The sequence below is a fragment of the Protopterus annectens genome, chromosome 3.part1 (genome assembly GCF_019279795.1).
Source record: "Protopterus annectens isolate FY-2018-M chromosome 3.part1, PAN1.0, whole genome shotgun sequence".
Classification (NCBI taxonomy): Eukaryota; Metazoa; Chordata; order Ceratodontiformes; family Protopteridae; genus Protopterus; species Protopterus annectens.
The window spans coordinates 1,896,696,918-1,896,715,029 of NC_056732.1; the positions used below are offsets into that span (position 1 = coordinate 1,896,696,918).

General features: G+C 41.1%; 1 protein-coding gene across 2 annotated transcripts in view; it reads left to right on the plus strand.

Annotated features, from left to right (window-relative positions):
* Positions 1–18,112, plus strand: part of LOC122798813 — a 2,048,867-nt gene that overhangs the window by 690,659 nt on the left and 1,340,096 nt on the right. For both annotated transcript variants that reach the window (XM_044067935.1, XM_044067936.1), the window contains exon 9: positions 2,052–2,171. In XM_044067935.1, coding sequence (XP_043923870.1) covers positions 2,052–2,171 — 120 coding nt within the window. The remainder of the gene's footprint in view (positions 1–2,051; positions 2,172–18,112) is intronic.

Here is an 18,112-nt window from a genome sequence, read left to right on the forward strand (position 1 = left end):
CCTTTTGGTACTGGGTCTAGTAGAAAGAACACAGTTGTATGTGTGCATTGTATATGTTTATCTGTGTATGCAAGTTATAATTGCATTGTGGTGTGATTTGATTAGAGCAAACAAGTGGAGAAGGTGGCATTAAGCGTTCTTCACCCGGGTACCTGGACACCAGGATAATGCACTAGCAGCAGTGCCTTCTTGCATGAGCGCCAACAACTCCTGTTACATTCTCTGGTCTTAAAGCTAAGATTACTTGTATAACTGCACTTTATCATACAACTATTACATCAGCAAAATATTCCACATTATTAGATGCCTTTTATGAGTCATCTAATTGAAGACACAAAGGCTGTTGACTGAGTTTTCAGTCATAACTTGAGCCAAACAGAACTTAAAAGGTAAGTCTTAACCTCCATGTTGATACCACATAAGAAGTAATGATTTGAGAAATGTAATCCTTATTCTTTGTATTATATGAATCTTCATCTACACAGATATACTACTAGTCAGAGAGAAGTGTTGTACAAAAGTGTTTACTGCTTTGAAGGCTGTAAGATTCTTGGCACTGCCACACAGAAGGTAGGCTGAAACATAAGTGTGGCTGTGATGGACTAACCCGGTTTAAAGGCATTAAATACTTCAGTCTCCCTTTTCTTGTGGTTGAGTTGTGTCCATGTTAGCAGTAAGAAGTATTTAACAGCTTTTAAAATGTATTAACACATGCTGGTATCTTGTAGTAGTAGTTGCATATGCTGTAACATGAGACTAGAGCATATAGCAACTCTGAAAGTTCATAGCTAAACTTGTAGTCATGGAGTGCTGTAATGATGGTCTAAATTCAGGGAAAAGAGAAGTTTAAGCAAGTTTCTGAAAGTTGCTTTAACATATCGTTAAGCACTACTTAGCTCTGTAATGTTCCTGTCTCACAGTGAAGCATAGCTGTTTGTGCTGGCTACCACAGAACAGCAATGAGAAGATAAAGAAGCAGCTTTAAAAGCTGTTATGCACTTTGCTTCACTGCAGTTGTATCTGTGACAGCAGAATGAAATGTCTAACAGCTTTTAAAGTCACCCATTCATCAGTGGAACATTTGGCCTATCTTCTGTGTCAGCCCCGTTTTTGATACTGCACTACGTGTTCTGTGGTTTTCAGAGCTGTAAAACAATTTACGGTCTTGCATTTTCTTGTATAGCCGGTAGTACGAAGAGCAGATAAAGTTCCATTCTTTAGAGTTAATTACAGTCGGTGTCTCTCCAATCATAACTGCTTAAATATTTTCAACATGGATATCAGAGTTTCCCTTTGCTCCGCTTTCAAGATGAATTTCTGTACATCCATGTCTTGAAAATAATCTTTTATGCACCTGTTGTCAGAAACCTGCCTGTTGGATGTTAGAGATGAGTATAACAAGCTTGTTGTTTTTCCTGATTTCAGAGTATAATTAGTTTGACACATTTTGCAAATATTGCAGTAGAAAAGATACCAGCTGAAAATGAAGGAAATGTGTAGCACAAAAGGTTACTTGATTGAGAGATTTAGTTTGTATTAGATGTTGTTAGAAACCTTTCAACACTAGGAGTAGTCTTCATCTTATAGTCCAGGGTCTGAGTCTTTCAGTTTCTAGTTGCCTGTGGTGTGACTAAGAAAATAACTTAAACCAGACTGCACTTCCAGGCAGAGTCTGGAAACGTTTGTCATAAGGAAATGCTGTATTTTGGTTAACAAGTAAATTAAACCACCTACAATGTTTTATTTGACGGTAAGTCAAGTGTACTCTTTCTAATGGAATAAGACTTGATAGGCACATCACCAAGCTAAATAAAGGGGGTTTTGAAGCCTTGACCTGGTCCAGATTTAACTGAGGGTTGCAATTTATAAGAGGAGTTTGAATTTCAAACCTAATTTAGAATGTAGTGCAACTAACTTCATTTTTGTATTTCAAAAATTTTCTATTTTAGAATTCGGAAATTAAATTTTTTTCTGTTAAAAATGTCATCAAACATATATTTTACAGTACTTTTTTTCACTGGTATTAACAATGGTTTTGTTTTAAATAACAGATGAACAGCCTTCAAAGAAAAGTGCAGTCTAATTGCCAAGCTGTTGCAGTGGAATGTGTAAAAGCCCGCAATAAGTATTCAAAAAAGCAGATTCAGATGGATTTCATATGTGGAATGCAAGTAAGTACGCCCAGATTTGTCATTCGAATACATTTGTTGTTTGGGTTATTTGTTTACAGAAAAGTGCAATAGGATGGATTATCTTTCTGGCATTGTATTAGTAAAGTGTATATGCAGGACAAAATGAAACTAAGTAATCTTTTTCTGCCGTTAATGTTTTATGGCATTGTTATTGTAAAGTGTAATGCAAAATGGCAGTAAAGGTTTAGAAGCAGAGAAGGGTGTTAGACTTGTTGCTGAAATGTGCAGTAAATGTGCAATAAATATGCAAAGTGAAACCTGAGCAAAATTCCTTTTTCTTTTAAAAAGAATGAACTAAAGCTAACTTTTATAAGTCCTGTAGGGAAAAATGAACCAACATTTTGCACAGCATCGGAGAGAAATAATTCTTGTGCGTTAGATATTTTCTTTTGACTTGACATATTGCTTTCATACGTCGGTGAGTCCTACGGGAGAAATGTGGCCTGCTTATTGGTTGTATCAAGCCTCGGGAGGTAGTTTTATCAGAAGCACATTTGACCTTGGCAAACAGTAAGTATGACAGCTGACTGCTGAACACAATTTGGCAATGACTGGTTTGTATGCCAGTCATCTTTAAATACCACTTGCTGCAGTCCTACATCTCATTGCGCACAGTGTCAGCTGAAACCGTGGGTTAAAAAGCACATAAAGAGTCTACTTCTGTCCAGTGTGTCTAGTGGAAGGAGTGAATTAAGCCATTCAGTTTAAATGTTGCCTAGAGAGCACATCGATATCCTTGCTATTTAGGTGGGTGGCACAGTAAAGAACACTGATAAAATGTATCAGACACATTGTTGTGCAAAGTTAAATGCAAAACTTCATAACTAGAGTTTTTCCTTTTTGCTACACTTTGTTCTCTTTTGAGTGTGTGTGTGCGTGCTCATGCATGTGTGTGTGTACTCGTGCACGTGTGTGCATGCAGGTGCGCATGTGCTCATGCGTGTGTGCGCTTGCATGTGTGTGCGTGTATGTGTGTCTGTAGGCAAAATATTTGAATGCCTCTCAACAAAGATAATTTATTCTATGTTTTTAACCAAGAGAGAAAGAGAAAAACAGTATCTGAGTGCGTGTCACCTGTGTAAAATATTTGGATTATTTATTTTAACAGGGTTTATGAGATGAGACACAGAAGACTTTTCTATCCATAACTGGGGTGGGTCGGGGTAACCAGAATTAAAATGAACAGTGGTAGAAGTTTAAAAGACATAATTAAAATATAACTGATGCACACATATAGCACACAGAACGCAGTAGTGTAAAGCACCTAGGAACCAGTGAAACAAAGCCACCAACACAGCGTAGAAAGGAGCAAAAAAAGTCCCGTTTTATTTAACGTTGCAAAAACACCACGATGTTAAGTTGTCTATCTCGCCTTCATTCTTGCTGGATGGGTTCGGAGCCGACCTCGGCTCCGACTCGGCCACTCTAAAAGCTCGAGAGTTGGTTCCACCGGCTCGAGGCTCCCCTTATATCCCACAATGCTAGGCGAGAGTTACCTCAGATCTCGTTTGCCGCTACAGCTTCGAGGTTGGTTGTTCTACCGGTTCCTGGTGAGTTTTAGCTTTTTCTATTAAAAGTTACTCTTTTTACCCCTTTTTTTAGTTTAATTATTCTCAAATTAGTGTAGTTCATTGAACTTTATCCCCGACCTAATTTTTCCCGTTTCTTGTTTAAAAGAACTTTTAGTTCTTCCCTTGGGCCTTAGGCCTTCCCTTCCCTAGGGAGTGTTTGTGTAATTTACTACTGTTTATTGTATTTTATTTTTTAGTATTTTACTAAAGTTGTTATTCTGACAGGGTATAACTGGTGTGTTTGAGTGTGTGTTTGTGTTCACCAGTTAGGCTATGTCAAAAGAAGCAAAGGTCTCCGGATTCAAGAAGTGTGATGCGTGCTGTCAGAAAATGTCTCTGACAGACGCTCACACTTCTTGTGTCTATTGTCTGGGGCCTTTGCACCTGCAGGACTCCTGTGCTGTTTGCCATGGCTTCAGCCCCAGGGTCCTGCAGGAAAGAAAAAACAAGCTTATTCTGAGAGGCTTGTTGAAGCCTGAGGATTCCCTGTCTGTCTCAACAGGGAAGCCCTCCAAGGCATCGAGGTCTTCGGCTCCGGCTTCTGAGCCGAGACCTCAGGTTGTTCAACCTTTGCCTTTATCGGCTCCGGCTGGAGCCGATAAGACTCAGTCCACAGTTTCTGTGGCTTCCTCGGCTCCGGCTGGAGCCGAGGTTATCGAGGTACCCGTGTCGGCTCCGACAAGATCTTCGGAGCCGACAACCAGAAAGAGGTCTAGGTCACCTTCTCTTGGCTCCGTTCATTCGGCTCCAGGATCTCCCCTGCTGTCTGAACGGAGCCAAAGGTCTCATTCCTCTAGGTCATCGAGGCTGTCCGATCATGACCTTCAGAGGGTGGTGAGTCGACTACTCAAGTCCGAGGCACTAGCCCAGATGCTTCAGAGCCCGACTCATCAGTCGGTGCCTGCCCCGGTCCATCAACTCTTTCCTCCTTCGACTCTCTTGAGTTCGGAGCCGGGTCGTGTCGGAACCGAGACTGTGGTCACCTCGGAGCCGAGACAATTGTCTTCGGCTCCGTCGTCGGCTCCGTTTTCTTCCATGGAGGAATCTCGGCGCCGGACTTCCCTCGTCGGCTCGAGGGGTGAGTGGCATCGGACCCTTGTCCGACCCCTCTCCTCTCGGTGCTTGGCGCTGGTGAGTTCGGCTCCGACATCGCCTCGAGCCATCACTGTCGGTGCCGAGGGTCCTTAGCTCCTCGGAGCGGGGACCTCTGGCTCTGCCTGACAGGGGTGCTTCGAGGTCATGCGGAGTGTGTTAGAGCCTGGCTCTACTCCACAGTCGGCTCCGTCAGCCCCTCCCTCTATGCTGCCTCAGGGTAAGTCGACTCACTCCCTCATCCCGGACCGCAGAGAGCCAACTCCTCAGGAGCTCCCTTTGGGGATTTCATCCTCTTCCGAGGCCTCTCCTGATTTGGCAGAAGAGCCCCCTCGGAAGAGGAAGTGCAAGAGGAAGCACATTGACTCACCTGAGTCTATCACGTCGGACACAGATCTGGATGATTCTGAGGATTCCCCCCGTTCCCCTTCTGAAGATGTCTCATTTGCAGACATTCTGGAGATCCTTAAACAGAGGGGAAATTGGCCAGCCCTCAACCCTTCGGAGGACGAATCTGTGTATCTTGAGGCGTTTGGCTCTCGTCCTTCCACCTCCTGGGTGTCCCCCCTTTTCGACCCCCTCATGCAGGTGGTTGCTAAAAAGGCATGGACGGCTCCTGATTCAGTGGACCCCACTCCCAGGAGACCCTCCAAATTCATCACAGCTCCATCAGACAAGGAATTTTTATCAAAAGGAGTCTCTGTGGATGCTATGGTGGTAGCTGCCGCCACAAAGAAGGAACTGGCCGATCCTTCAGTGCCTGTCCATCCACCTAACAAGGAATCTAGGTCCATGGATAGGTATGGGAAGCGGATGTTCTCCTCAGCGACATTTACTATGCGTTCGCTGAATTACCTGTGCCATTTCACTCGTCTTCAAAGGGACTTGATCAAAGAAGCGAGTGAAATGCTGAAGGACCCTACAGCTGCGGGTTTCAAGAGAAAATGAACACGCAGCTGGCTATCCTAATTCTATTTCCAACTCCTCCATGCGCCTCCTCTCTTATGCGGCCGATGGAGCGAGCAGAGCCGCAGGAACAGGGGTAGCCTTACGTAGGCACGCCTGGATGCGGCTATGCAATTTTGGAACCTTTCAAGACGTCTTTCACGAACTCCCTTTTGATGGATCATCTCTTTTTGGTCCACAAGTGAAAGAAACCCTGACTAGGTGCGAGACTGATGGCAAGACCCTTTCTGCCGCCGGAGTCCGTTTTTCTACTCTTTCTAGGACTTAGCCCAAAGGACAGAAGCGGGGAAAGGTGTGGTTCCGTAAACAATCTCAAGGGACTGCGCCTGGCGACAGAGTCGGTTCCCACCAGAGGCAGAGGGGAACAACAATGGTAGACGCCGCCCTAGAGGCAGAGGGGGTCGGCAGAACCAGAGCAATCGAGAAACGTCCCCCGATAATCCCTTTCAGCATCGCTGAGGTGTTGCCCGACTGCTCATCTTCGGAGGCAGTCGGGGAAGATTGTCACTGTACCCAGAAGCCTGGCTATCCTTGACACAAGACAAATGGGTACAGTCCATCATTTCGAAGGTTATTCTATTCCCTTTCTTCGTTTTCCAAATCAGTCAAAAATCCCTTCCAGATGTTCCACCGCTCAAAGGGATATAGCAGCTTTGGAAATTTCAAAACTGCTTGCAAAAGAGCTATTCAGCCAGTGCCAGCAGACCAACTAGGATCCGGAATCTACTCAAGGTTCTTTTTAGTTCCAAAGAAAACAGGGGACTGGAGACCAATTTTGGATCTCAGTATCTTGAACAGATCGGTTAAGAAAACAAGATTTCGGATGGTCACGCTGCAATCCATTCTTCCCCTATTGGGAAAAGGAAACTGGATGTGCTCTATAGACCTTCAGGACGCGTACTATCGCATAAAAATGAACAGACGCTCCAGAAGATTCCTCCGCTTCAGGCTGGGAACCAGTCATTTTCAATTCAGGGCCCTGCCCTTTGGTCTCACCACTGCCCCCCCGGGTGTTTACCAAATGCATGGCAGTGGTAGCTTCTCACCTGAGACGACAAGGATTCCAGGTGTTTCCATATTTGGACGACTGGCTCCTCACAGCTCCCACCAAGCATCTCCTTCTGATGGCCAGAGATTACACTTTTCGAGTCTGTCAAAAACTGGGTATCTCAATAAATTGCGAAAAGTCTGTTTTGTCGCCTTGTCATACTATTACCTACATAGGCGCAAATTTAGATACTGTAAACATGTCTGCAACACTAACGAACCAAAGGATATCAGACATTCAAAAATTGGTATCACTACTTCTCAACAACAACAGAGCCAAAGCCAGGTTAGTTCTAAAGGTGTTGGGAATCATGGCAGCGGCCATACCCCTCCTTCCATTGGCCAGATACCACATGCGGATCCTTCAGTGGATGCTCTTTTCTCAATGGTCATACCAGGAACTTCCGATGTTTCACACCATTATGATCACGCAAGCGTGCAAAAAGCATCTCATGTGGTGGATGTCTTCCCCCCAGCTCCTGTTGGGGAGACCATTTGTTCCACCTCCTCCGGTTGCTACTCTGACAACGGATGCCTCCCTGATCGGGTGGGGGGGGCATTATCAGGGCAGGACAGTCCAGGGCACATGGCAACCAAACGAATGCCACTTGCACATAAATGTTCTGGAGATGAGAGCAGTGCTTTTAGCATTGCAAGCCCTTCAAGACTCTCTTCCCTTGGGAACGATTGCAATCCAGACAGACAATATGTCTGTAGTGTGGTACATCAACAAACAAGGCGGAACCAGATCATACCCCTGTGTCGAGAAGCACTCAGACTGTGGCAATGGGCGATTTCTTCTCAGCGTTTTCTGATAGCAACGCACATCCCCGGGAAGTCCAATCACATTGCGGACAAGTTGAGCAGAGCTATTCTCATGCCTCACGAGTGGTCTCTGAAAGACTCTGTAGTGAGAGAGATTTTTCTCAAGTGGGGTCAGCCTTGCTGCGATCTTTTTGCTACTTCCCAAAACAGCAAGTGCAGAGAATACTTCACTCTATTCCCTTTACCAGGCCAACCCAGCAGGGACGCGCTAGTCCAAGTTTGGCCCCGGGGACTTCTGTATGCATTTCCTCCTTTCCCACTGATCTCTCAAGTAATACAGAAAGCTATCGCTCAGAAGGCCTCATTGATCCTCATTGCTCCTTACTGGCCTCGACAAGTGTGGTTCCCCTTTCTGCATCGATTTCTTTTGGCGACCGTGGAATCTGGACCTAGTTCCAGATCTTTTGATCCATCAGTCGGGTCAGTTTCATCGCTCCCTCCCCTCTCTGAACCTCACTGCTTGGTTCCTCCACTTCCAACCGTAGCCAGGCTTCCTCAATTATCTCACTCTGTTAGAGATATTTTGATAGCTTCCCATAAATCTTCCACTCGAAGATTTATTTGAGTAAGTGGAAACGCTTCTCATATTGGGCACAAGGAAAGGACATAGATCCTTTCACCGCTTCCATCCAACTAGTCCTTGATTTTCTTGCTGAACTCTTCCATGCAGGTTCATCTCCATCTACTCTTAAGGTTCAATTGGCAGCTATTTCTAATTTCCATGTGGGTATTTCTGAATCTGCCCTAATGTCCCACAAACTCTGCAAAGCCTTTTTGAAAGGAGTTTTTCTTCTCAGACCTCCTGTAAGAAATCCTCCTTCTCCTTGGGACCTAAATTTAGTTCTTGCTTCTTTGATTCTTTCCCCTTTCGAACCTGCAGCTTCATGTTCCTTAAAGTTATTATCATGGAAAACTCTCTTTCTGGTGGCTATCACATCAGCTAGAAGAATTTCAGAACTTCAAGCACTCAGTTGTCGTTCTCCTTACCTTGTGTTCCATAAGGACAGAGTTTCCTTACGAACTAACCCGTCCTTTTTGCCTAAGGTGGTTTCAACATCAAATCTAAACCAATGCATTGACCTCCCTGTCTTTTTCCGGAGTATTCAAATAGGTCTGAACAAAAATTACACTGTCTGGATGTTCATCGTCAATTAAGGTACTACTTGGACAGGACGAAACAAGTCAGAAAATCTGATCAGCTGTTTGTCTCCTATGCGGAAAGCAGAAAGGGACTTCCAGTTTCAAAGGTATCTTTATCCAGATGGCTAACATCTCTGATTACCCTTGTTTATGAGATTAGACACCAAAACTGCCTAATAAGCCTAAAGCCCATTCCACCAGAGCTTTGGCTACTTCTCTAGCCTTCCAAGACAGACTGCCTATTGACACCATTTGTGCAGCGGCTACTTGGGCTACTCCTCACACTTTTATTTCCCATTATAAGTTGGATTTAGCTTCTAGGCATAGAGCTAATTTTGGTTCCACTGTTCTCAGGAGTCTGTTCCGTTAGGCCACCGGGACAAGGTGCTAGGGACGCGGTCCCATCCAGCAAGAATGAAGGCGAGATAGACAACTTAACATATAGAAGTTATGTTCTTACCATAACGTTCCATGTTAGTTGTCTTCTTCTCGCCTTCTTCTTGCCCCACCCTCCTTCCCCTGGCCTGGACAGACCTAGAGGAGTTGTGATCGTGACCTCTCTTTCTACCACCTCTTTCTTAGCTATATGCTATTATGCATATTTCTTGTTTCAGGATGTAGGTCACCCTTCTTCTTCCTGTTGTTAGAGGTGGATTCTGTTTTTTACAGTTATACTGTTTCTGTTATAAGCTGGGGTTAGCTTACAAACGAGATCTGTGGTAACTCTCGCCTAGCATTGTGGGATATAAGGGGAGCCTCGAGCCGGTGGAACCAACTCTCGAGCTTTTAGAGTGGCCGAGTCGGAGCCGAGGTCGGCTCCGAACCCATCCAGCAAGAAGAAGGCGAGAAGACAACTAACATGGTACGTTATGGTAAGAACATAACTTCTATTTTTCGTCCTAGTATATCCAGGACTTCATCAGAAATTAATAGTACATTGTATTCCCTCCTTATGGACCTCCTTCCTAATTACCTAATGATGGTAATTAGTCCCAATTAAGTAAATGACAAAAATTAAAAAAAACCGCTCATACTAAAATTTCTATGAACATTGGTTCAATAAATACAATACTAATCCATACTGGTCAATACATCCCTCAACGTTAATATAAAAAGTCATATAATAAATAATTCAGAACAGTTGCATATACATCCACAATGAACAATACCTATGCATAAAAATAAAAACAGAATTTTATTTTTATGCATAGGTATTGTTCATTGTGGATGTACATGCAACTGTTCTGAATTATTTATTATATTTATTATATGACTTTTTATATTAATGTTGAGGGATGTATTGACCAGTATGGATTAGTATTGTATTTATTTGAACCAATGTTCATAGAAATTTTAATATGAGTGTTTTTTTTTTAATTTTTGTCATTTACTTAATTGGGACTAATTACCATCATTAGGTAATTAGGAAGGAGGTCCATAAGGACAGAGTACAACGTACTATTAATTTCTGAAGTCGTCCTGGATATACTAGGACGAAAACGTGGTGTTTTTGCAACATTAAATAAAACAGACTTTTTTGCTCCTTTCTACGCTGTGTTGGTGGCTTTGTTTTGCTGGTTCCTAGGTGCTTTATTTTGGATGTTTATTGGTTGTGTTTAAAGCACTATTCTCTCTTATTTCTTGTGTTTTGGAACACAGTAGTATAATTGATGTGTAGTCAAATTGAAATGCATAATTTCGGTGGCAGAGGGCAAGTGTCTGTCTTGTTCATCAGCAAAGCCTACAATTATGTGAGTTGGAGTGTAGGTTTAAGTGTTGTTTGCACTGTAGCCAGACCTCATATTGACTAGAAGTTGCCTTAGTGCAGCTGTGTCAGTAAGAAAGTGAGTATAAACTGTATTTTGCTAGTTAAGATGTTCCAGAGTCTTGGGACTTGGATCACAGATGGCTTGCTTCCACAATGTGACTTTTACTGTGAAGCATCTGAAGAGTACTTGGAGTGAGTTGAAGATCATGTCTATGCAAACACTTTTTTATGCAAAAAACAAAGGGCGTTTCATTCCAGTTTACAAATACAATTACTTTAAAAATTGCTTCCAAGCTTGTAATTCAAAATTTACACAGCCATGTTTACGGCATGGATATTCGTGGACAGGAAGTAAGTCATAGTTAGCTTTTTGCCAAACTGTTAATTTAATAGTTTGGCAATTGCCTATTTTAATTTACTATATATATATCATACCTTCCAACTATCCCGAATTGCTCGTTTTTTACTGAGTTCTGGGGTTCAAATGATGGGGTGACATGATTCCCGAATGGCACCCCTTCATTTCTGATTTTTTTCCAGCTTTTTGTTTTGAAATTTTCTTTTCCGTGCTTTTGAGCTGGCATCTTCACATACGCGATAACATCAGCTTTGTCAGCCTGTCAGAATTGAGCTCAAGGACTGACGTCCACACATTTCTAATTTCTGGCTATTTTGAATGGAATGCATCTGCGCAGAAAATGGAGTACTGTGTATTGCTTGAATGGATCATCTATCTGCGGAGAATGGAAAAGAACAACTGCTGTTGAGAATGGGACTTTATTTCTCAAGGAGAAACAACTGCTGCGAGCTGCACGGCCACGGACTTGATGTCTAACTGTACTATTTTCTGTGTGTTTGTGTTGGGTGTGTGCTTTCACAGTTCGTTTTCTGACTACTTTTGCAGTTTTTATGCAATGCTCTGTCAGCTAGCATTAAATTCTTTATAGAGCACAATGTGAAACACTTTCTCTGATAAACCGTGAGTAAGCACAGTCTTTTAACTGAATTTACAAAATACAGTGAAATGGGAAGGTGACAGGGTCAGTCATTCGGTACCTCCTCAGATTCTGGCATGATCTGAAATCTGTGATGTACAGACAGTCTGACAAGCCTATTCAAGACAAAATTCTGATCTAAACTTCTGCCACAAATATCACTTTGTTCTCGTCTTAGTCTAACAGGCAGTCAGGGAGTTTAGCAGGAAGTCAACACACGAATTTAAGATAACTCTAACAGACTAGACGTGATCGGCCAGTAAACATTTGGCAATGTAAAGTTGTTTTTGTTTGTTTTATAATGAAAGTCTTTCCATAGTGCTTCAGAGGTGCAGCGTTCATTTAGTCTGCCAGCAAAGTACTTGGACATTTGAAACAATTTCAGTATGAAGGCATGCTATTTAAAGAAAAAAGTGATATACCTTAGATTTTTGCTGACCACAGCATATTTTAGAAAAAAGGTATAACTGCATTCCGTAAACTTTAAAACATTGATAACAGATTTTAGTTGTTACAGATGCCTACTAAAACAAATCATCTCTATACAGTAACTCTGAGTATACCGATTTTATTGCAGTGGCTAGGCTTCAAAAGGCTTATCTGATCTAGAAGCGACCTTTGAAGAATGGTGTATGATTCAATCTACCAAACACAAAAATATTTTAAAGAGGAAAGGTTTCTGAAATATAAGACACGCTGTGGAACTGGAGGGGTGAATTTGTGGGAATGTCGGAAGATATTTCTTCATAGAAAGACAGATAGATGAATGTAACAAGCTACTAGCATAAAAAATGATAATGCTTTAAGAACATACTGCAATAATTAAACAGAAGTTTCTTTGACTGTGGTGTTTGTTGTACTACAGTTACAACCAAAGACCTAGCAGATCATAAGGAGATATAACATAAAAGGCAGATAAACTACTGGTGTATCTTCTCAGTCCTTTGTTTACATGTAGCATACACAATATGTGAGCACTTAAGGTTCAGTAAATTGCAGGGTCTTTATACCTTCTGACATTATATTCATGATTAAGGTTACTGAGTGTTTCATCACTATCAAACTAAAACTAATACTGATTTATTTCTTCATTATACATTTGTTAACTGGGTAGGTGCTCTGGTTCAAAGACGCAGACCACAACAGCAAAGATATTTTAAGGTAAATTGCAATGTAACTACATGAAGCACAGTAAAGTAAATACAGAAATATGATTACAGCAAGAAGTAATATATATATATATATATATATATATATATATATATATATATATATATATATATATATATATATATATATATATATATATATATATATATATATATATATATTATGTGCGTGTGTATATAAGTAGACTTTTATCATGGAAATGTTCTGAATAGGGCAGTTTTGTCATTATTGGTTCATGCATTTATTTTATTGCCTACTGGAAAAATGTTCAAACAATAAATTTAAAATGTGATTGTGTGTGGAAGTAGACCTTTATGATGGACATATTCTGAATAGGGCAGTTTTGTCACTACTGGTTCATGCATTTTTTTCATTGCCCACTGGAAAAATGTTTAAACAATGCATTTAAAATGCACTCTAAGTCTAACAAGTGTGCTGTATTATACAAGGAATATAATTTAATAAAGTCAGGAAGGTGTATCAAAGAACGCATGTATATTTCTTGTTTTGTGTGCAAGGGGCCTATGATTTGAAAACAGCCCAAAGGTAATCTTCATCCACCACTGGCCAGATGCATTTTCTTTGGATGTGGTGTGGGTTTTGTTAAATAAAATTAAGAATTCAATACACAGGAGGTTCAGGTTCAAAAGTTTACTAGTGTACACCAGGAGGCAAAAAACGTACAAGTACAGAATTTTTGTCTAACATGAAACAGGAAGCACACAATTTTATGTAGTCTTTACATTCAAGCTGTGCCCACCTTACTGATGTGGTATGTCACAGGGCATCTACATCACTTTAGCTTACAGTCCTCTATTCATAAAAACTGCTGATGCTTTATATTTTAAAAAAGTTTTCCTCTGGTAACAATACGGCCTTGCTATCCACCTGGTCAGACATAATGTCTTTCTGTAAAGTTACTTCTTCAAGGTTTCACATCAGTTCGAATACAATAGTGGATTCAATCTTCTAATACACATCTTTGTTCACTGTAACACTTTCCCACCAGCTGCATGCTATCTTAGTAACACATATACAAGGCCAAATCATGCCAGCAGGAAAGAGCAGAAGATTTCATTATTTCACATATTTAATTTCCTGACCCAGCAGATAATCACTTGTGAAAAGCATAAACATTAAAACTTGCTAAGCTAACAACTGCCAGGGTCGGAGGTCAGTTTGCTTTAAGCCACACTGCAGTTTCAAAACTACTTACATTTACACATTAATTAATCCTTTCTGTTATATGATTAATAGAATAAAATGCATTACGTACTACTTTGTTTTTAAACTAGTATTTCACATATATTCAAATACATATTTTTCTAACATTTTCCCTCCTATTAATACTTTTTATTCTATTTTGAAGTATGTATAATGTCATTTCATCTCCCAACCTCTTCCACCAAGGATTTTCAGCTAGGCGAGTCATTCAATCTATACTTCAGAAAAAATGTCATCTGAGATCAATTTTTCAATCTCAATATCTTGGTACAAAGTTTCAGTAACAGATACATCAATAAAATCTTTGATTAGTCTTTTCATGCAGGGAATTCCACAACAAACACATGCTCCTATTAGGAGTATACCCACACAAATGGCAATCAGAATATTCATTAGGATGGACCCCCCCCCCCCCCAAATAGATTCTGGAAAAAGTTCGTCAGTGGGTTTGGGCCTTGTTCAGTCATGGCTGATACTTGCTGAATTACCTCTAGGTGGTTATTAATTTCATGCCTATTATCTGGTATGTATGCACAGTATTCTTCTTTGATAAGCGCGCACGTACCACCTCTCACTGCTAGGGTGAAGTCAAGGGCCATTCGATTCTGTAACACAACAGTTCTCATTGCATTCAGTTCATCAGTCACCAGTTCTAGGGCAGAGAAAGTTGTATTACTCATTACTTCGAGAAGTTTCGACAACTTCCTCAGCTCCCAGATCGATTTGACTGCTCCATATGCTGGGAATATTCCTGCCCAAGATATAACACTGTCACTATGAGTCAATTTACTTTTGTCTTTCACGGTATTATGGTCTTTCCAGCCAGCTTCGATCCGTCCAACTGGATTTACAGGTTTCTCGATTGGACCTCCAGGTTTCCGAGCTACTTCTCTCACGTTTCGTATCTTACCCAAAGGTAATTCTGCAGTATGTCTTATTGCCGGAACCAGATAACCCAAAAAACAACTGCCAGACCAATTCTCAAGTAACCATTTATATGTTTTTTTCCCACAAATAAAATAACAATTTTCGACCGTAGTACTAATAAGCATTAACCCTGCATGAAACATTTTCTGATCTATAACTGACAATTGTTTAAACAAAACAGGATTCTTGCGAATGTCATTCATGGTTGTTTTCAGTGAGTTCAAATATGAGTCATAATTAGTATTGCAAGGGATATTGCCATTACTCTTCTTAATATAACACCGGTAAGATATGGTTATATTACAATTGCTCCAGCCCACCTGGAGAGCATCATTTTTGTAAAAACATACAATTCCTTTTTGTGTGACAGGTAAAAATAAAGCTATTTTGTCCTGTGATCTCTGTCCTGTGATCTCACAGTTCCTGTATCAGAGTAAATTCTCCCAAGTCTCATTTATCCCCAAGGGGACAGCGGACATTATCAGTCCTCCATATGCTGTTGGCATAGCTGTACAAACCCAGCAATTTGAAATGTTCATAGTCTGTGGATATACACGGTTCATGGCTAGGTATGTGTTAAAATTTGGATGCCAGTCTATAGATGTTTTGTCACGCCTTCCCACTTTCACTTGTGTGGTTGAGTGTAGGAAAAACCACAACAAGAGGAAAATTGTTACAATTATAGTCAATAAATGTATACGCAGCAAAATGATTATGCAACATCTCTGGGGTTGATCTAAATTTCTATTCGCTTTGTTTTTGGCCATCTTGCCCTTGTATGTCAGTCACAAAGTTTTTATCAAGTTGAAAGTTCTTTACCGGTTTGCAGTGTGTCAAATGAACCCAGGACATCCTCTCAGCCACTCTGACTGCAGTAGGCATTGCCAACAGTACCTGGTATGGCCCTTCCCGCTTTGGACTCGCCCAGTTCTTCCTTTTTGTCACTTTCAGCCACACCCACGTCCCGGGTGCCAAAACTGCTTCCACCGGTCTGGTCTGTTCCTTATCTGAAAAAGAGTTAAACTGCAAAACAGATTTATTTGTTAACAGTTTCCTCATATAACTAGCTAATGAACTGTGTCAGCCTCTTGTTCTGTGGGCATGAGAGCTTTCCACTGAGGCACATAATATGCTCTCCCAAAAATCATTTCAAAGGGAGACAAACCCTTCACATTTGGAACCGTTCTCATACTCAGCAGTGCTAAAGGTAGACAGTGTATCCAATTCTTTTGGGTTTCTTCAACTAACTTTCTAAGTTTATTCTTAAGGGTACCATTGTACCTTTCCACCAGTCCTGCTGACTGTGGGTGGTAGCTGCAATGGTTTTTCAAGGAGATACCAAAAAATCTCCCAAGTTGTTGGATTGTCTGGTTCACAAAATGTGTGCTGTTATCACTATAAATCCTTTCCGGAATGCCAAATCTAGGGATTATTTCTTTTATCAGGGCTTTCGCCACTGTTGCTGCATCCTGATTCTTTGTTGGAAAAGCTTCTACCCATTTAGAAAACATATCTACAATAACTAAACAATTCTTTTTTTCCTTCACACTTATTCAATTCTATGAAATCCATACAAATAGTATGGAACTGATACGGTGGTGTAGGAAAACTTCCTTGCTTAGGTTTAAATGCCCCTTGTGCGTGATGCTTGTTACAAGTATGACAAGCTGCACAAAATTTTTTTGTGTAATTTGGGAATCCATATGTTTGGAATATTTGGTTTACTAACTGTACCATCCCCCCTGTTGGGACATGGCACTGCCCATGGCTCAACAAAGCTGCATATCTAAATAAATTCGACAGCAATATCGGTTTCTTCTCTTTGGAAATGTACAGTCCCTTTTCAAGAATTGCACCTTGTTTTTCCCATTTCTGTTTTTCTGCTTTTGTAGTAAGCGTCTGCATTGTTTTTAACATGTCTAAATCTAAAATCTCAGAGGGTTGTAATTCCTCATTCAAAAGTAAGGTTTCTGAGTCTGAGGCTGTTTGCTTTGCAGCTGCATCAGCTCGTGCGTTGCCTTTTGAAATCTTATCCTGTTGTTTTGTATGAGCTACACATTTACAAATAGCTACTTTTGTAGGTAACTGAATAGATTCTAATAATTCCAAAATAAATTGCGCACGATTAATTGGTTTTCCACTAGATGTTATCATCCCTCTATTTTTCCATTGTTGCGCAAATACATGTACTGTAGAAAAAGCATACTGACTATCAGTATATATGTTTACACATTTGTCTTTTGCTAAAGTACATGCCCGTGTCAAAGCTATCAATTCCGCTGCTTGTGCAGATAGTTATGTGGTAAGGATTGGGCTTCTAGAATTTCAGTGTCTCTAACTACTGCATACCCTACTAGATTCTTTCCTGTAGGGCCCCTTCTGCATGAGCTGTCCACGTAATATGTCACCTCGGCATCATCCAAGGGCATATCTGTAAGATCTTGTCTAGGCAAGGCTAATTGTTCAATCTCCTGCAGGCAGCTGTGCGGTGTGCCATCCGCAGGAGTTGGGAGTAATGTTGATGGATTTAATGTCGTACATCGTTCAGTTGTCATATGAGGTTGGCTCAGCAGTATAGTCATACATGAAAGATGTCTAGCAGGAGAGAGATATGCTACTTTTTCTTGCAGTAAAATTATTGCGACTGCATGAGGCACTCTGAATGTGAGAGGGTGGAATAACACCACTGAGGCTGAAGCCTGTACTGCCATTGCAGCTGCAACTACTGCCTGCACACACTGAGGCAAAGATCGCGCCACTGGGTCTAACTGCGATGAATAATAGGCTATGGGGGCGTTGCTTATCTCCATGTTGTTGCGTCAGCACTGACATCATATATCCTTGCTTGCAATCTACGGTCTGAAAGAACCGTTTGTGATAATTTGGGAGTCCTAAAACTAATGAAGAAGCTATCAACTGCTTCAACCTGCAGAAAGCCGTTTCTACTTCAGGTGTCCATTGTACTTGTGCTGCCATTGGTGTCTTATATATCAAGTCAGTCAGTGGAGCAGATTCCAAAGCATAATTTGGTATCCAGCTCCGACAGAAATTAGTTGTACCCAAGAAAGACATTTCCCTCTTGGTTATTGGTTTGGGTGCTTGCAAAATTGCTGTTTTTCTTTCCTCATCTAATATTCTACCCTCATTGGATATTACATATCCTAGGTATCTAACTTGTTTTTTCCAAAGTTGTAA